We start from the raw sequence: 21,054 nt of genomic DNA on the forward strand, positions 1-21,054 counted from the left end.
AGGAGGAAACAAACAAAGCTAGCTTGTCAAGGGCTTCCAACCTTTCATTGTTTCAAGTCAACATTGTATCCATAAATAAATGCACATTTCAGATACAGTGGTAACTTGGTTCTCGAACGGTTTAGTTGTTGAACAAATTGGCTCCCGGTTGCTGCAAACCCGGTTTGCGAACGTTTTTTGGAAGCCGAAGGTCCGATGTGGCTTCCGCTTGAGTGCAGGAAGCTCCTGCAGCCAATCGGAAGCCGCGCCTTGGTTTTCCAATGGTTTCAGGAGTCAAATGGACTCCTGGAACAGATTAAGTTCAAGAACCAAGGTACCACTGTATTTAGCTGTCTGTGTATTTGTGGATTCAGATAGGCAGCCATGTTGGTCTGACGCAGTCGAAATAAATTAAAAAGATACTGAAGAAGTGTGCACACACACGAAAGCTTATACCCAGAACAAACTTAATTGGTCTCTAAGGTGCTACTGGACAATTTTTTATTTATTTCGACTGTGTATTTGTGGGCAGCAACAGCAGAAAAATAACCCTCATATTGTATCTGACTGTATGTTGCATTGTTATTGGGGGTTTCATTCTTAAATTGTGACACATTTGTTGAAAATCTCCCTTGGAATGATGTGTACCCGCTATAAAGTCAGGATGCTTTTAAAAACAAAAAACAAAAACTCAAATAAATAAATAAATGCTGTATAAGTGTAACAGCTGTCATGCTTATGAAAATTATATGCAAATCCTGTTAATTTACCTGTGATTAATAGGATAATTAGCCATAGCCCTTCAGCTCTCCCCATTCTAAATGAAGAGACTTCCTCTTGTTCCCCACCCCCATCCCACTTGGTAGCCTGAAAAGGAGCTGAATTTTATGGAACAGAAGAAGTGCATACTTCCTGTTTACACACCAAAGACCCTAGAAAAACTTCCGCTCTCAACAGTTACAGGCCCTAAAAATAAGAACCAAAGAGGAAAGAGGATGTGCAAAGAGGCAATTTAGTGCAGGCACCCCCAAAGTGCAGCCCTCCAGATGTTTTGGCCTACAACTCCCATGATCCCTAGCTAACAGGACCAGTGGTCAGGGATGATGGGAACTGTAGTCCAAAACATCTGGAGGGCCACAGTTTGGGGATGCCTGATTTAGTGAGTGAGCTACGGAATATACAAAATATGATGTAAGCAAGAGTAAGGAACCTGTGGCTGTCCAGATGTTGTTCGACTGACATTTTCATTGCCCTCAACCTTGTGACATGCTGGCTGGGGCTGAGGGGGGGGGAGTTGTGAGTCCAACAATATCTGGAGGGCCCCAGGTTCCCTACGCCTGGTGTAAGACCAAGGGAGTGCCTCAAATGGCTTAGTGTTAACATGCCCACGAGGTCTCTGAGTGAGCTTGGTTTAGTGACTATCTAATGCTACCTTACACACTTATCTGTGAGGAGGAAAATGGGATAATCCCACACATACTGCTCATCTGGGGTGCCAATGTCATAAACACCTTACTGCAATGATTCGGTGCAAAACCACACATTTTAAACTTTAAATATATTTTCAGCGGGATTCTGTAAGTGGGTTCAAAGCGCTACGGCGAGTGCTGCTGCTTTGGGAAATGGTTTGAGTTCCTCCCAGAGGCCTTGGTTGCTGAAGCACTATGAACATATATTCTGTAAAAAGGCATGCAGAGGCTTAGGGTAAGGGCTCGAAGGCCAGGCTCCATCGCACTGCTCTTTGCCACTGGGAAGGAAGCTCATTTTCACGAATAATTTACACTGAATGAACAGGACTGTATGGACGTACATTTCACCAGAGTGAACAGATGCCATAAACGGAGCAAGTTCCAAGATTTCCAACTGGTGTATAAAGTAGATGCATATCCATATTTATGTCCATAATCCAGTGCGAATTTTCACCTATACTATACCCATTAAAGGTCCAGAGGTAGAGAATGAGATTTGCATAAAAAATGTCTCAGGTTCAACCCCGAAACACTGGAGGGTTGCTTCCAATCAATGCAGACAACATCAAGTGGGGTGAGCCAATGACCTGATTAGGTGTAAGGCAGTTTCCTTTTTTAAAAAGTTTTTTCCCCACCTTTCATTTACTTCCTATGCTAAGGCCAATGTTAGAAACTGAGATATGAAAGCTAGGAGCTAAATGGTACACCTTAATCCTAGTTATGGGCGCATCAACGGAATGTCTAGGCGCGCTTTTTATAACCAGAATGCAAAGCTGAAAATGAATTAATTGCAGCTAAAATTCACAAGGTCTAGTCCAGGCATGGCCAAACTTGGCCCTCCAGCTGTTTTGGGACTACAATTCCCATCATCCCTGACCACTGGTCCTGTTAGCTAGGGATGGATGATGGGAGTTGCAGTCCCAAAACAGCTGGAGGGCCAAGTTTGGCCATGCCTGGTCTAGTCCTTCCCCTGCCCAACCCCCTAATATTTTTAAGAGCATCTCTTCTCCAGTTTTCAGAGAGTAGCTGGAAGTGGGGAGGCAGAAAAGGCTCCTCCTTTTCTTCCACTCTGCAGTTTTTATCTGAAATCTTAGGCCCAGTACTGTGCCCAGAGCTCAGAAACAGCTCGCGCTAATGAAATTCCCTGTCACAAAATGTGCCTAGAACAATGGGAGTTTCAAACGCTGGCTAAGGCTACCTTCCTCCTTTCAGTGTAAAACAATTATTTCCTCAAGTTACTCAATGCGTTTTGCCTTGGGGTTTAAGGAACTGCAGCTAACCCATTAACAAAAGGAGTTTCCTTCTGGGTTCATGCTCCAAAATGTTTCAGGCTCTCTTAGGTAGCCTGGGGAGTCTGAACAGATCAGGATGGAAAAGGTAGGTTTCCATAAGCTCAGGCATCTTCTCTAGCAGCTATGTTCTCCCAGGGCTCCACAGCTACCTGAGCATGAAGAGAAAGAGTGGTGTGTAACATTCAGGCAGCCTGAAAGACTGTGTGGGTTCAGGCAGTTTGTGTCACAAGAGAATGGTACGTGGCAACAGTTTCATAATACCTTCACTGCCTCACATTTTAAACCTTTTCTTTGAAACCATGGTACAGTGGTACCTCGGTTTGCGAACTTAATCCATTCTGGAAATCCGCTCTTCAACCAAAACCGTTCTTAAACCGGCACACTTTCCCTAATGAGGCCTCCCACAACCGGCGCCCTTCCATCGTTCAGCTTCCGTTCTTACACCAAGGTAAAGTTTGCAAACCGGGAAAGTACTTCCAGTTTTGCGGAGTTCGTAAACCGAATAGTTTGTAAACAGGGCTGTTCTTAAACCGAGGTATCACTGTGGAGGTGGAGGGAAAAAATTGGAAGAGAAGCAAATTCCCAGGCTAGAATTACATATTACCTTGGCAGACATCCATGTTTGCTGAGGTAATGTGTAGCCCCAGCCTCAGGAAGCCAGGTTTTATGCAAGTTATGGATTCCAAGCTGGGTAAGAAGAGCCACTTGTATGGATATATAGAATCTGGCCTACTACTAAATCACCACATCATATATTTTTGCCAGCCCAATAGAATCCCCTCACAAAAAGGTGGTGGGAGTGGGAAGAAATAGAGACAGTAAGTCTTGGATCACTGGTTCAGAATGCATAGAGGATGTACAGGTAATCTGTTGTTTGAAAGGCAGACGCAGAGGAGCACTCCACAATTCACAAAGAACACCTGATACCATTAGAACTTCCTAGGTGGGCTTCCCCTCAGAGAACAATGAAAGATGGAAATTCACCCTGGTCCTGCTGCCATGTCACTCTCCTAGGTAACAGGGCAAGTCAGACCCTCTCCAAAGGAGTTATCCTACCTGAAAAACAGGCGAAGAGACCGCATCTGTCCCAGGTCGACTCTGAAGACACCACAGATCTGTTCCAAGGCAAACACCTTCTGCTGCTCATCCCACCGGGAGGTCTGTACTTGAACGTTATTCTCCTGGAACTGGGAGCTGGGATCAAGGCTTGAGTTGGAGCTGGCTGAGCGAGTCATGTGGCTTTCGCACGGTTCGCTATACCAACATGAGAGAGTGGCACCAAAAGAGGAAGAAAGGAAGAAGGCAGGAAAAATTACCTGAAAATTACTAACTCCAAGAGCCAGTGCGGTATAGGAACTAGAGGGCTTGATTTTGATGTGGGAAACAGACTCAATCCCACTTGGCTATGAAGCTCAGTCTGTGGTGTCGGGCAAGCCATCAACCCAGTCTTACCTCTATCCATTGCTGCAAGAATAAAATGCTCTGAGCAAAAGCAAAAGAAAGCTGGAAGTATAAAATAAAAAACCCAACTCTTTTCATTAAGCTTCATTTAATCAGAAGGCGCAGCGTTCCCCAAGTTGCAAAGTGGCATATACAGAAAAGCCCAAATTTGTGTGTATGTTTTTTCAAGCCAGTAACCCTAATGTCTCATTCTCACTTCAGCAGGTTTATGAAATCCCGACAGGCAACACTGGTTGGCCAAAACCTGCTTCAAACCAATGCCTGTGCTTAATTCCCAGATAGGGCTGGTGAGCAGAGTAGGTAAGTTTCCTCAAAGTGCAACAATACTGAGAGGACAATATTTTAAAAAAGAGAGAAGCAAGCAATGTTTCAAGCATGCTGGCCAAAGTGGAAGCGGCCAAAAGGCTTGTGGCTCCTGTGCTGTGAAAGGACTTGGGGAAACCACTTGACTCTGAGTTCCATTCCTGCCAGACTCACTGGGTGGCCAGGGACTGACCCTCTCTCGGCCCAGCTTCTAGTTTGTGAAACAGATGCTGCAGCCTCTCTCGCAGGGCAAAGAAAAAGACCGTTAAGCACCTTCTACATCAGTGTCAGTCTGTCACATGAACATGTGAATGTAGCAAGCTGCCTTATGCAGAACCAGGTCACTGGCCTATTTAGCTCAGTACTGCAATATCCACCTTATCAACGGAACCCTAAAGTCTTACTCAGACGTCCAGACCTGTTACCCAAGACATTTTGTTGTCATTGTCATTATTATCACCACCTTTCCCCTAATTGTTCCAATTTTATTGTTGTTGTTTTTTTGGGGGGGGGGCATTTCAAAGGCATCACTGTTATCACCATTACCTCTGCCTGGTCTACAGCATGGATTGTTCCAAAGTTGTTTGGGGAGGGTCAGCACAGTAAAAAAGCAGAAGCATAATCATTGTTCTCTCCTCATACAGCCCTAATTTTGAGAAGCTTGCAGATGATAGACTCAGCCTTAAACATCATACTAATATGAGCCAGTATTGTTCAACTGCTACTCAGCTCATTTTATGCATTTTTCATGTACTTTCATTGAATTTGTATTCTATTCTTTTCCATTCCCTAAAGATCGTTAAAAAAAAAACACTTGCCAGCCAGAATTAAGAATGGTGTGTGTGTGTGTGTGTGTGACTGGCTGTAGTAATTCAAAATTATTTCTGCGTTCAGTTATCTTTTATTTTCCAGCTCTATTCTACAGCAGCATACCAGCAACAGGGAACATAACAACCAAGGCTTAACTGTGTCCAGAAAAGAAGAGAGTTTTCCGAACATTTTTTGTTAACCAAAACCAAATCAACACCTGAACAGATTTTTTTCCATATTTGAAACATTTTATGTTCCCATCTCTTTTCTTTTTCTGCTCTTTTGCAGTCGGCAGTTTTCCAGTGCTAAGCCACACCTTTGGCAGTAACAGTTTATGACTGGTGTTTTCCCCCGCCCGGCACCTTCTCAAATTCCAAAAGTGCCCCCCAGTCCCAAAAAGGTTGGCGACCATTGCTCTAAAATCTCTTCCCAAGCAGGCCTCTTCTATTTCTACAAATATACCTCAAATGGCTAGCATACAAACAGTATTATGGATAGTTCAGCTGGTTACAGCATGGTGCTGGTAATGCCAAGGTTGCAAGTTCAATGCCTGTATGGGACAGCTGCACATTCCTGCGTTGCAAGGAGTTGACTACAGTGGTACCTCGCAAGACGAATGCCCTGCAAGATGAATTTTTCACAAGACGAATGCGTCTTGTGATCTGATGGTGACAAGATGAATTCGTTTTGCGAAAAATTCATCTTGCGAATTGCGGTTTCCCATAGGAATGCACTGAAATTTAATTAATGCATTCCTATGGGCAAAAAACAAAATTTCAATGCATTCCTATGGGAAACTGCGATTCGCAAGACAAATTTTTCACAAAATGAATTGACTCACGGAACGAATTAAATTCGTCTTGCGAGGCATCACTGTAGATGATACTCAGGGTCCCTTCCAACTCTACGATTCTATGATTCTACTGGCTCTTCTGCGGTAGAAAAAGAACTTTGGAAGGCAAAGGACTTTAGGTCCTTTAATTACAGAGAAATGTTTGCTGATGACATTGGCCACATTTCTCCGGAAATTACAAGAATGAGGTTCCATAGTCTGCATGTATACATTCTGCAGAGAAAAACCACCTACTTCCCATCACATCTCGAATTGAAATATATGCAAATTTGAAGACACACTAACCCTTTGAACCATTTTTAAATGTAAGAATGTAAATGTAACTCCCTGCTTATCATGGCATATTTCCCTCAAATGAATAGTCAAGGAACAGGAATGTAAAATACGATACCACATAGCTCTCTGCTGGTAGCATCACACATCACATTTTTAGACAAAGTGGCTGCACAGCTGTTTAGCCACAAAATACTAGGGACAGCAAGCCAGACAAAGCTTTTCGGCATGTTAAGCAACTGAACTCAGGAGATATATTGCCCCCAAATAGTGTTCAGAGTTCAGATTTCAGAAAAGTAACTCCTCCCCTCCCCTCCCCTATGAAATCATCCTCCCTCCTGCCCCAAGAAAAACAGCAGTGCTCTGGGAAATAAGTGAATCTGAAACTGTGACCTCTAAGATCTTGAAAAGGCCAATCCATTTGAACAGCCTGAATGGGCTCTACTGTGAAATCATGGTTTGCAAAACAAGGCAAGGAGCAGGTATAAAAGCAGCCCCCTGAAAAGCCACTTTATGCAGTGTTTTCTAATCCGCTTATTGAACAATGTAGGCACTGAACGCTGAAGAAATCACACACTCAGCATGCCTGTGCAGAACATCCCCACCAGTATGCTTTCCTATCCTGACAACAGTGCCCCCCAAAACCAGGGCCACAAACTGAACTAGACCACTGGAAGAGCCTTATTTTTAGCATTCACCAGTGGTTTGGGTCATTGCATTCCAATACACATTCCCTAGACAGCCAAGCTGAGGGCTCCATTGTTAACAGAGCCCCCTCCCTTGATGTGCAGGAGACCAAGTTCAGCAATACAGCTTGAAGTCAGTCTCTCTCTCTCTCTAACACAGTAGGGCCCAATGATCTCAACACATCTCAAATTTAAATACATGCTAATTCTTTAAACAGAAATATTCTAATCATCTCCAAATTTGCGTTTAAGTTCTTTTGTTTGCACACCTTCAGTGATCATAGATAAGTAATTCACAGCTGTTTGGGCTCTCCGTTTCTTGGGTCTCCTGCCTCCCAAGCTTTCTCACCCCGCTACCCCCCACCTCAGCCCCACCATTTCTGCTCCATAAAATAGAGGTTTTCCTTATTCCAAAATTACTTCCGTCTCACAGAAACTGCACCTACCGTGTTTCTCATAAAATAAGACGTACCCATAAAATAAGCCATAGCAGGATTTCTAAGCAGTTGCACAATATAAGCCATATCCCAAAAATAAGACATAGTGATAGGCGCAGTTCTGGAGGGCGCCAAGGAAGAGGCTAGGCTGGACATGTAATAATAAAATAAGACACCCCCTGAAAATAAGCCACCGTGTTGTTGTTTTTTGAGGAAAAATAAATATAAGACGGTGTCTTATTTTATGAGAAACATGGTATTAGCAAAACTATGCAACAGACAGAAGTGAAACCAACACATCTGTTGAACATTCTGGCACAGAACAGCAGCTCAGCGATTAGCTAGGGGGGGTGGGAAATAGCTTAACAGCTGTTCCTGCACAGGTCCATCTTTTTAAAATCCACTACCCACAAGCCCTCAAGATTTCTGGAAACTTAAAACTCAAATCTTATTTCCTTCTGAATGCCCTGGGAAAACCACCATCTTGACTCCCAAAGCAGCTGCGAGACTGAGCAGATCATATACAGTACTGGAAAGAGCAGTTAACTTGGTCCAAACAAACAAAAAATAGGCCCAGAATCCTGTTTTGTTAGGTAACCATGGAAGAACTGGTGATCTGCCTTTTGTCAGAAAGACTGAAGAAGACAGGTGAGGGTAAGAGAAGAGATTACTTCCTTGGGGAACCCAACAGAAGAGTTCAAAAGAAGCTGTTGGGAAGTCAAAATTTATAACACTTTTTGCGCCATGAGTGAGAAGGAGTGGGGGCAGTGGGGTGAGGGATGGGTACTTAATTTCCCCCCAAAATATTTCAAGGCTAGGGTCCAACTACCTTCCAAAACAAAGAACATTATTAAAAATTAAAAAGTGACCATGGAAGCTGTGAAGGATAGGGGCATCCCAAACTAGTCTGCGCTGCTACATCAATTAAGCTAAGTTTCTCGGTTTACAAAAATTCCATATTCATAGTAGCTGGTCATTCAGATGTTTTCTTTGTGGCTGGCCAAGGACCCTTTGGAAGTATCTGTTGACTCTCAGGATTTCCTTCAAAGGATGGTGTGAATACAGTTTCCTTTTAGTTTAAAAGGTAAAGGTAAAGGGACCCCTGACCATTAGGTCCAGTCGTGACCGACTCTGGGGTTGCGCGCTCATCTCGCATTATTGGCCGAGGGAGCCGGCATATAGCTTCCAGGTCATGTGGCCAGCATGACAAAGCCACTTCTGGCAAACCAGAGCAGCACATGGAAACGCCGTTTACCTTCCCGCTGTAGCGGTTCCTATTTATCTACTTGCATTTTGACGTGCTTTCGAACTGCTAGGCTGGCAGGAGCTGGGACCGAGCAACGGGAGCTCACCCCGACACAGGGATTCGAACCGCCAACCTTCTGATCAGCAAGCCCTAGGCTCAGTGGTTTAACCCACAGTGCCACCTGGGTCCCAATTTAGTTTAGGCAATCCTTATACCATAGTGCTTACATCATCACATGGTAATTAACTTACTAATTTGACAACACCCACTTAGAAAATAAGTCGCAGGACATAATTACAAGTATATCCAATTAGACTGAGGACTGACCACAGGGACCTATATTTACATCTAAAACCAGATATCATATTGGGCATTCAACTCCCACATTGGCAATGAAAATGATTTGTGTAATTTAGCACTCATAATCTAGGTTTTAACCGGGTCATGATGCTCCTGTAGTTGGTAACTCATTAAAAGAAGTGTACATAGCTCATATATAATTTCTGTTTGTTCTGCTAGAACAAATACCAGTAGCTGGAAGCCACAGGAGAGGAGAATGCTCTTGTGCTTGGGTCCAGCTTGTGGCTTTCTCACAGGTATCTGGCTGGGTACAATGAGAACAGGCATTGCAACCTAGTTTTTTGTGTGTTTATGTGGTACTGTGCCTAACACAGAGACCCATGGATAAAGATGTGCCATTGTTGATTTTCCTGTTACGTGCATAAGGGGCAACCATGGAGTTTAGCAATATAGAGCAGGGATGTCCAGCAGGTCGATCACGATCTACTGGTAGATCCCCGTGTGGTTTTGGTAGATCGTGGTCGATTGCTGGGTCCCTTTCCTTAGTGTTGGTAAAATAGATTCCGACCCCGACCCCCATTGTTGCACAATCTGCAGAAAGGAAGACGGAGTTTACTTAGTGAGGCTCTTTGTTTCCGCAGCGATCTGTTGTTGAGTGGCTGTTCCCCTTTCTCCCTTGAGCTTAGGCTTGAATTCTCAATAATCGGGGGTTTCCTCCTCCCTTAAAAAAGCTCAACAACCTTGCCCTGCACCCCTAAAAAACGGGGCGTTCTTCCTCCCTAAAAAAAGCTGCCAGTTTTTAATTCTGTGAGTAGATCGCAGCCTCTTGGGAGTTGGCCACCCCTGATCTAGAGCAAAAGCTGAATGAAAGGATTCGCTTTCAGTCTCAGGGTCTAAACAGAGCAATTAAAAATCATAATCTAGTATCTAGTGAAGCTTGAAATAAAGCCAGTGGCAAATCTTCCATTGGAGTCGGGGTAATTGTGTGTGGTGGTGTATCATGCCTGCTTTGAAACACTAAGCCAAATCCAAGGGGCTCCTTCTGTGCCTCCTTGCCTTGCGGGCCTGTCTGTTAGCAGTCACACCAAATAATAAGCTCATCAAAGCATCTACATCTATGCTTCCTTCTTTGTCTATGCTGATCTGCTGACCACCCATATGAGGCAACAAGCCATGATATTAAAAGCTCCACCTCCAAATGCAGGCCTAGATTTCTCTACCTGTTCAACAATTTAAATTGAAATTTATCGAAGTGAAAATTTATGAAAACTTTTTTTTTCCTTTAAAGCAACCCCACAATTTAAATTTTGGACCAGACCAGGGCCGTCTTAAGGTCATTGGGCGCCCTGGTGCAGGGATCCCTCGGGCGCCCCCCCTCTTTTTTTTAAAAAAGAGGAAAGCTCTTACCTGGCGTGTCGGGCGGTGGGAGCCTCACAGCGGCCCCCGCACCTCACAGCGGGGCCGTGCTGTGCCGGAGGCCGCTTGCCTGTCCAATGCCGGATTGAGTGGGGGAGGGGGCGCCGCTGCTCTGCGCGGCCTTCCTCCCTTCTCCCAGCGGGCCGGTGTGCCTGGGCAGGCCGCGCCGGGGCCTTCCCGGCCATCTCCCGCGACTCCGCCGCTTGCTGGGTCCACGGCCGTTTCCTTCCCGCCAACAGGGCGCTGCGTTTCATTGGTAGAGGTGCTGCCATGTGGTGTCACCTCTACCAATGAAACGCAGTGCCGGGGTGAGGGATGACCTTGGCGCTGCAGAGCGGAACAGGGTCCTAGTACCCCTGTTCCACTCGCTTACCTCCCTGCTCTCCTGCCGCAGCTGGTGGAGGAAAAGGGAGGCCGCCGCGCAGCTCCCCCACTTGCTGGGGCGCCCCTCAGAGCCCCCTGATCGCCCTGGCGCAACGCGCCACTAGAGTCAATGGGTGAGCCGGGCCTGGACTAGACTGCTGCATTTTGCAGTTTTATTTTTGTTTTGAAAGTGGATTAGATATTTCCACAACAGCAAAAATTCTAGATTCAGCAATAGGACTACAGCTCTGCGTAGGGTTGCCAGACTCAATAGAGGACAGGACTTCTGTGCCTTTAATTGCCCTGCTCTCTTTTGAGTCTGGAAACCTTAAAGAGAAACCAGCAGACCCTTTGCTTGGAAATTAAACAAAGGGTCTGCTGGTTTCTCTTTAAGGTTTCCAGACTCAAAAGAGAGCAGGGCAATTAAAGGCACAGAAGTCTTGCCCTCTATTGAGTCTGGCAACCCTAGCTCTGCGACAGAATTTCAAATTCAAAGATTAGACTTACATCTATAGTACCCTCAGCATGCATACACCACTTTCCAGATTAAGCAAAAAAACAAGCTCCTGCTTCAAAGAAGTTCCAATATAAAATCTAGGTGGTGAGTAGGGATTGAGGAGAAACCGTGCACATCCCTTGTTATACCTTAAGTGAAATATTAGGTACATAAAAATGAATACGATTGCATCTTCAATTTTTGTTTGCCCAGGATTGTAGCAGAGTCTAAATTCCCTTTCCTTCCACTAATCAAGTACGTCCCATTATTCTTGAGAAAGACTGACTTCTGGAAATGTTGTAGCCCCAATGCTAGAATGTTAGCAAGGGTTCCTCCCTCCTTCTCTCTCTCACGCACATGCACACAGACCTTTGTTATGTGTCCATTTCCCCCTAGCAAGTGCCACTAAATGCTATTTAAGTAGCTAATTAACTTTCTGTGCTAGAAAACCTCCTGTAATTGCGATTCTTTCACCTTTTTAGCCCACTTCCCCAAGGGAGCTGGAGCTGTCCTCTGGCATTTGTTCTGCTCCTTCCCACCACTGAGGCAAAAGTTCTACCTTGACAGCAGCCTGTCAATCAAGGCCACAAAGGTCACCAGGGACTGCATTAGGAAGATTCCTCCTACGGACAAATTTGCCTAGCTACGCACAATGGAAAAGATGGAAGGCGGCGGCGGCGGGGGTGTGTGTGTGCTTACATGAAATTTCCATGCAACGTTAGGTAGCAGATTCAACAATCTATATACATATATATATATAAGCTAATAATTCTTCTGAGTTTATCGCTTAACAGATATTTCTCTCTTAAAAATGGATTACAGAGATATTCAGAGCCCAGACTGTTTATATTTTGTCTGTGCTGGCATCTGCTCCTCATCAAATAGTGGGGAAATAGAAAACAAAAGCCCTTTTGAGTGATGCTTGCAGCAATGTCAGTCATTTTCAGTATCCATGATAATGCTATATGGGAAACTTTCGTATCAGACCTTTACTCTTCTCTCCGAGAATCCAAAATTGTGTATGTGTGCACATGTGAGCATGTACACACACACACACACACACACACACACACACACAACTGGATTCAGTTTCTGTGGAGCAGACAAGTTATTTTGTTTGGCATTTTGATCCAAGATGAAGCATTTCAGGATGAAAATACCCAGTTGTGTAGCCTTTGGGCAACCTTTTGAGCTTGGTGTGTCAAAATTCACCCAAAAACCGAGCATAACTTGGGTGGTGTGTCACTTCCGAGAAAAAAACCATAATTTCGCAATATTTATAGTTTAAATAACAAAAATTGTAATATATAACTGTATTTAATAAACCTAAAATTAGTTATTTAACCAAACCAAACAAAAAAACCCTTATTTATCACAAAGTGCCCAGAGTTGTTGAGCTTTTTGGGGGGAGCTGCTGGCCAAAGTTTTGGAGGTTTTTTGAGAGGGTGCAAAAGTTGCTTTGCTTTTTTGGGGGGGGTGCCCCAAAGCTGCTGTGTTTTTTGGGGGGGAAAGAGAACAGAAATAAATGACGAATAATACCTTCGCTGGAACTAACACGCAGCACCGACATAGTCTGCCAAAGCGCCAAAAAACCAACACAGAACGGGTTAAAAAACGAACGCTGTTACACCCAATCATCGTCTGCCAAAGCACCAGGAAAAAACAGCACAGAAAGGGTTAAAAAACCAATCTCTGGCTACCAGCAACAACAACAACAACAAAAAAGGATCCGGGTTTTAACAGCAGAGACAAGCTGTAGCATGAGGAGGAGCGGGAGAACAAATGGGGGGGGGGACAACAACAATAGCGCGAATGGGCCAATGGGGCGTGTGCCAGCAGTGAGGGCTCTGCATGTCACGCCTGACACACGTGTCATAGGTTTGCCACCACTTCTTTAGTGGGACACATATAATAATAATAATAATAGAAAAAGTCAGGATTATAGCTCGTTCTAGAAACCATCTCATTGCATTAAAGGAGAGCTCCCTTACTGGTCTGGCTCAACACAAGGACACAGTTGTGCGTGAGAGTGAGAGATCCTTTGTAGAACCCCATTTCATTTCCAACATATTAAAAGGGAGAGGAAGGGAAGAGAGAAAAGAGACAATTTTCAGGGCAATTTCACAGGGAGGGCTGTGCCTGAAGTGAAGGTTAGATACTCCTCCGAATCTGTCTGGCCAGTGTTCAACTATGCACAGCATGGAATCTGTTAATACACAAAGTCTTTTTATATTACTTCAGTTCTGATAGGCCTCCTTATTTTTAATTTAGAGAGAAAATCCGTGTCCTTATGAGCCATGATGAATGATTCTTAAAAGATAGTCTGCTAATAATAGAGAGAGGCCAGAGGTGATCATGTGGCACTTTAGCAGGCAGGAAGTGTTCATTTTGCACATCTCTCCCCCCCTCCCCACTTTTTTGTTGTTGCTGCCCCTCTAGCAGTCAGTGACTGACTCAAAAAAAGACGTTCAGTGAAACTGATGCAATTCCACCCACTTTCCATATTTTAATCTATACAACATATTCCAATGTATATTTAAACAACAAAGAGCTTGATATTTTCAGGCTTCTCTGGTATAGAAGCATGGCCAACGATTACTCCACTAGAAAGGTTTTGTTAGCTACTATAAGTGATGCAAAGAGGATAAACAGCTTAATTTAAAATGGGAATGGCAAAAGGAAGGAGAAGAAGCTGTTAGCAGTTTGCTATGGAATAATCCATGTGCTTTAATCTGCTTTACCCAGTCAAATGCAAGTTGTACATACATATATAAGTGCGCTCACTCTCCAGTATATAGACACACACACACACACACTCTCTTGCTAAACAGGTGAGGCATGCTTCGGTAAATCCAAGGAAAGGATTTTCCTCAACATTTTTTGTTGTTACAGTTGCTTAGTGGTGACAGGTCTAGTCGTTTGACACTTATGAATAAACACAGTCACACACCCCTCTGCAGCTTAACACAGCTAACCATTGAGAGGCAGGCGTGGGCATGAACCTGACCTTCCTTTTAAAACAAGGCAAGTATTGCAAAAGCCAAAAGATACGTCTTTACATTCTGTACAGAAGAGGGGGGGTCCTTTGCGCCTGGGCTTCAAGCTTGTTAATAAATCAATTGAAATGTAACACTTCTCTTCTCCCTCCCCCCCCCCCACCGGCACCTCCAAATCCTAGAGATGGAAAATGTGATTTCTTAGCACAGCATGAAGAGAAATGTTTACCTTCCAGCTGGTCCAGGCTGGAAAAGGAGAGCTTTCTTAGCCTTGTTTATTCTATTTCATTATTATTATTATTTTAAAAAAAGAATCAATGGGTCATTTTGCAACGCTTTCCCTGCCGCCCTCCTCCCGATCCATCCATGCAAAAATAAAAGTCAGAACTCATTATGCTAATTACAATCAAGCCTTTAAAAAAACACCAAACCTAAGTCACTGGAAACACCTAAAGATTCTTGTTCTCAGATTCTTAGCATATTAGCAATGAGCAGAGAATCTCAAAGGGTCCTTTTTTGCCTGGCAGATTAAAGCACCCCCCCACCACCACCACCAATTTATATTCTGCTGAGAACTCCAACCCTTGCCCAGCCAGCACCACCCAAAGAGACTGGCACTGCTGTTGAAAACCCACTGGAGTATGGCATAACATTCCACAGCCAGGGAGGGGGCAGGAATGGGGAGAGCTGACCAGAAGGGTTACCCAGAGTGTTTAATATTGTTATTTCAAGGGCTGGGATTAGGGAACCAAGCCAGGCAATTTTCACTGCATGAGCTGCAAGGAGAGAGAGAGGGAGGGAGAGAGAATTCTGTTCTGAACAAAAGAGTACAGAATACAGACAGAGTGAGGCAGTGAGCAGGTAGGACAAGAAAGGATGCTCTTTGTTAAATATTAGCAATAAGTGCATTGTTAAGGCAGCCGCCGATGAAGCGCTCGTCGTAAAGCAGCGCAGGAGAACATATGGCCTATCGATGCTGGGATTAATGCTGGCTTGCAAAAACAGCCACTCTGCCTATATAACAAGTAGGAATTGCCTCCAGGCAGCCAGGCAGGGAATTTCTTGTTAAAGTTGGAAGAGCCAAAAACGGCTCGCAGGAGTTTGCAAAAAAAAAAAAAAGGCAAGCAGACCATTAAGTATTGTTGCTGCGTAGTAACTTTTGTCAATTTGTCTGCAAGGTTAGACCAGGCATCTGCAAACTGCGGCCCTCCAGATGTTTTTGCCTACAACTCCCATGATCCCTAGCTAACAGGACCAGTGGTCGGGGAAGATGGGAATTGTAGTCCAAAACATCTGGAGGGCCGAAGTTTGGGGATGCCTGGGTTAGATGAATGGGAATATCGAAGAAACAAGAATGGTGGTCACTACCAGTCCATGTTCTTAAAACCTGGTTTAGCCATCCAAAGATAGCGACGAGAAATGGCATCAACTGAAAAAGCTGAAAGGCAGGACACGGTGCCCTCTCAACTCTCAGCAGCATGGCCAGTGGTCAGGAATGGCGAGAGTTGAGTGTCTGCAACCCCTAGAGGGCATCATGTTAGCTATTCCTGCTCCTGCAAGGGGCAAGGGGCAGGTTGTGCAGCTATGAGCATGTGAGAAAAAAGATGCACAATGGATGGTAGTTACAAGACTAAAAGGGTGGGGTGGGGAGCAGCAATCATGTGAAAGAGGCCAGACTGAATGGTGGTTGAGAAACCACACTAGTCTTTTTATCTGGCACGGAAACCATTGATTTACAATAGCCCAAATGACACCTCTCCCGAACTGTTGCATTCCTGTCCTTATAAAGGCATCACTCCTGTATTTAAAAATGGTAGCTTTTATTTATTTTTGAGCTTCCATCGCAATTGCAGGAGAGTCCTTCCAGGCACAAACTCATACAATGCTGCTGGCTCATGTGGTCTGGAGGTTGCAATCCTTGATAGGGCCGGTGACTGACTGCGTGTAAACCCTACCTCTCTCTGTTACCTGCTTGCCTTTCTGCCATCAAGCTTCACTATCCCCTTTGGCTTCTGTCCTGCTCTCGTCTTCTGTAGAGTTCTTGGATCAACTGCATTGTCAATTTCACCTCCAGAGTGGGAGGAAGGACAGGAAGCTTTGCCCATTTCCCCACTGCTAAAAGAGCAAAAAGCAATCCTGAAATAGGGTTGGGGGCTGCTGCTACAGTAGCTGTAGAAGAACTGCTCCTTTCCAATGGAGCTGGGTTTGCGCCAGAATCTCCTCCCTTCTATATCCCATACACCAGACTCCTCCAACCTTTTTGGACCAAGGGAAATACGTCATGGGTAGCACCACAACATGTCCAAGTGATTCATCAGACACCAGAACATCAGACAGTGATTTAAATAAGCCTCTCTTTTTTTTTGTCTCTAACCCACCTGACCAGCCACTGTCAAAGGCAAAGGGGAAAACATACCTTGGAAAAATGTAATGTCAAAAAAGTCAGGAGCAGCAAGGGGCACTCTGGTGTCCATGGGTGCTACACTGGGGTAAGGGACGTGGTGGCGCTGTGGTCTAAATCAGTGGTCCTCAACCTTGGGCCTCCAGATGTTTTGAGACTACAATTCCCATCATCCCTGACCAATGGTCCTGCTAGCTAGGGATCATGGGAGTTGTAGGCCAAAAACATCTGGAGGCCCAAGGTTGAGGACCACTGGTCTAAATCACCGAGCCTCTCGGGCTTGCCGATCATAAGGTCAGCAGTTCGAATCCACGTGACGGGGTGAGCTCCCGTTGCTTTGTCCCAATTCCTGCCAACCTAGCAGTTTGAAAGCATACCAAAGTGAGTAGATAAATAGGTACTGCTGCAGCGAGAACGTAAACAGTGTTTTTGTGCACTCTGGCTTCCGTCATGGTGTCCCGTTGCACCAGAAGTGGTTTAGTCATGCTGGCCACATGACCCAGAAAAGCTGCCTGCGGACAAACGTTCGTACCCATAGTCAAATTCGTCCAGGGGTCCTTTACCTTTATCTACACTGGGGGTCCCACTCATACACGTTTTTCTCCTACCCAAAAGCTTGTTTTTGGTTCCATCTATATCTATCTAAAATTAAAATGTTACTTAGCACCTCCTCTTTACAGCACTGGTGCATAGTGTATACTTAAGATGTTCTCTAAAGGAAAAAAAAGACTGTCTTGAATTTAAGAGGAACATGAGCAATGGCAGGTGAAAAAGATGCACAGGTAAAGCTTCCTGAGCCAATGTGGCAGGTGCTTCAGGTGCAGGGAAGGAGAGGGGGGGTGCCTCAATAGCCATCACAGTCAATGCATGGGAGCAAGCTCATGTGAACAGAGCTGGTGTTAGCACAGTTTATGCTAAGACAATAAAATAATGTGGTTTTTTCCCCACTGGCACCGGCTTAGAGCTTGAAACAGGAATGGCTGAATCCTGGATTTAGTACGTGATAGGTTACATGGAATGAACAAGGCTTTTTTTCTTGCTTCCCCCTCAACTTTTCTCCTTTTCAGATATTTAAATCATGGGGTTGGTTTTCAGTGAGCTTTCCAGTTTGGTCAATAAAAAACTAGGTGAACCAGTTAGCAGAGCATGTACATGCAACCACTTGTTAAGCCTGCATTACCCCAATCTGACCACTTACCCACTTCCTAAGATTTTTGGCAATATAACCATCAAGCACTCTTCTCGATTAATTTAAGTCACGGTGACCTCCAGGCACATGTCTAGAGGTTTTGTGATGATGACTTTTTGCAAGAATTGTCGGGTGGAACTAGGGTGGGGTACAAGAATCTTGCATTACTGGTAAGGAACAGCCACAGGAGACAAAGAGATTATAGAAACTACCAGTTACCAAAATACTGACGGAATCAGATTCTTTCTAGGGATGTTAAGTAATGGAATGAATTGCATTCCCAATCTCTTTTGCTTTAAAATTTTAGTTTTCTAGGTGCAGATTTCGTTTCAACACTGGAGAGCATCCTAACATTTATTACCTGTTTTCCTACAGTCTGAAATAGTGCATAGCCCAGTAGTAGTTTTACCTCCTGATCTTCTACTTATGTGGAATGTGCTTCAAAACCCAACAAGATCTCATGAGATTAGCAAATGCTGCACAAATGCTTTCAAAGGTAACTTCTGTCAGGAACCATAAGGACTAGAAACCTGGTTCTTTTCGATGCATGAATAGAAAAAGCAGCACAGGAATCTGATGCAGCAACTACATTTTGCATTGCAGACATCAATGGCATGCAAAATTAAGACCTTCCTGCCAGAACTCTCCATTAAAATGCACATATATCACTCTCCTAAAACCTTCATGTTTTAGGTCATCTTTCATCCAGGCTTCCATGGGAGAAAAGGAAACCGATGGATCTGCATTGTCCTCTATTTGAAGGCGCGCACACACTTCAGCTCTCTCAATCATTGTCTCTCCAAGGACATGAGGTCAGAGGCCATGTCCCTAGAGAAGAAGATGTTAGCCAATCACAGCACAGCAGCAGCAAATTGTTTAATCACCAGAAAGCAGGCTGCCCATGCAACCTTCCTGGAAGAAACTGAAGGGCACAAGTATCAAGATGGGCTACTTGCAAGTGGAGGAACATCGATGATTTTGCACTCAGAAGGCAAGTAGGTCCATCAGCAGCTGTGCCTGCCAAAATGTAAGGCAGGCGATAAATGGCAGAGTTTGGTTAGTGGCTAGCCCAGATGAGATAGCAAGAAAAGGGCATGTTATCTCCCGAGAAGGATCAATGACAGAATTTTCTTATGAAGAAAAGCAGAAGGTTGGGACAGCCTCCACCCGCATCCAGCTTTGAATTTAGATGTCTCCGGTGTTCCTTTGGTTAGCCAAAGCTGTGCTGAGAAAAGTGTGCCATCTACTGGCCACATGAAGAGATGACCTCTTTCGAGAGCACAGAAAATGTGTTGAATACAGAATGGGAGAGGGGCAAGGGAGGAGAAAAGAAGGACCAAACCTTTTAATCTTCTCAAAATTAAGAGGCCCGATGACAATAGGAAAGAGCAACACAATATTGGTCATGGGATGAGTTAGCCCAAACCAGACTGTACAGCAGTTCAATGAAACCTTGTTCGTTTGAACGCGGGCACTCCAGACAAATCACAATCTGTAACCAAGGTTTGTCCTTGGTTTCGCTGCTCATGGTTTGCCTAGACTCTAGAGCAGGCATCCCCAAACTTTGGCCCTCCAGATGTTTTGGACGACAATTCCCATCTCCCCCAACCACTGGTCCTGTTAGCTAGGGATCATGGGAGTTGTGGGCCAAAACATCTGGAGGGCCGCAGTTTGGGGATGCCTGCTCTAGAGCAAGGCAAACCAGAAGCCTTAGTTTGGAAGCAATGCTAAGCCAAACCAGGGCTTAACTCCAGGTAGCATGGCAGCAGGCCGAAGGGGTGTGGAGTGAAGTGGATGCAATTTTTGCTTTACCTATACACTCATATGTTCACACTTAGCTCCCATTTAGCTCAGTGTTATGTGCTGAGTGGGAAATATAAGAGAAAGGAAAAGAAAGTGGAAGACATGGGGGGAAAGAGGACGAAACACTCTGTATGCTGGTGTTGTGGTGTGGTGAGTGGGAGAAAGCAAAGATGAACAAAGAACTTGTTTGAGTAGATGCACAGAGGATTGTGCTGTAAGTCCCATCATGTGCAATGAGACTTACCGAACTCCCAGCCTTCCCCAACCATGTTTGCTCCAGGTATTTTGGACTACAGCTCTTATCAACCCCAGCCAGCAATGATGGAACTTGTGGTCTAAAACATATGGCAAGGAATGAGGTTGGGGAAGGTTGCTATATAGCAGGGGTCAGCAAACTTTTTCAGCAGGGGGCCGGTCCACTGTCCCTCAGACCTTGTGGGGGGCCAGACTATATTTTGAAAAAAAAATATGAATGAATTCCTATGCCCCACAAATAACCCAGAGATGCATTTTAAATAAAAGCACACATTCTACTCATGTGAAAACACCAGGCAGGCCCCACAAATAACCCAGAGATGCATTTTAAATAAAAGGACACATTCTACTCATATAAAAACATGCTGATTCCCGGACCGTCCACGGGTCAGATTTAGAAGGCGATTGGGCCGCATCCGGCCCCCGGGCCTTAGTTTGGGGAGCCCTGCTATATAGGATTGCGGGCTGGGTGCAATCCTTTACAGGTGACTCCCCACTTACGCGGGGGTTACATTCCGGACCCCTGTGCGCATAAGCAAAATGTGTGTAACTGGGGACCCTCGTCACGGCGAGGAACTAGGGCGATTCCTTCTTCTTTTACAACAAAAAAGTCCAGAGCTCTTCGTAACAAAAAGCAACCCATATTGTTCCTTTGCCTCCAGATTGCCAGAAAGGGCAGGGAACAGTGTGTCCAAGCCCGCTGCGATATAGCTTCCCGCCCAACGGCTGTGGAACGGGGGAGCGCAGCAGCAGTGAGAATCCCCACGAGCCATTTTGGAGCCTATAAATTCTTGTTTTAAAAGTCTTTGAAACATTGGGCTCTGGGGAGGATCTCTTCACAAGCCATGAGGACTTTCCAGCTCTGTCCTGCCATTTCCAGATTTGAAATTATTTCAATCGATTGATTGATTTCCCAGCGCCACACATATACAGGTGGGGGTATGTCTGTACCCAGTTTCCAGGAATAAGCTCCCTTGAACTCAATGGGACTCTCTTTCAAGTAGACATACATTAGACTGTGCTATT

General features: G+C 44.8%; 1 protein-coding gene across 10 annotated transcripts in view; it reads right to left on the reverse strand.

The window, feature by feature from the left end:
* TBC1D16 (TBC1 domain family member 16) overlaps positions 1–21,054 on the reverse strand; it is a 62,977-nt gene that overhangs the window by 13,466 nt on the left and 28,457 nt on the right. For all 10 annotated transcript variants that reach the window (XR_004691881.2, XM_035104179.2, XM_035104171.2 and 7 more), the window contains one exon: positions 3,797–3,994. Coding sequence is in view for 9 of the 10 variants with exons in the window: in XM_035104179.2 (XP_034960070.2) it covers positions 3,797–3,994 (198 nt within the window). In the remaining variant the exon portion in view is untranslated. The remainder of the gene's footprint in view (positions 1–3,796; positions 3,995–21,054) is intronic.

This window comes from Zootoca vivipara, chromosome 2, assembly GCF_963506605.1.
Source record: "Zootoca vivipara chromosome 2, rZooViv1.1, whole genome shotgun sequence".
Lineage (NCBI taxonomy): Eukaryota > Metazoa > Chordata > Lepidosauria > Squamata > Lacertidae > Zootoca > Zootoca vivipara.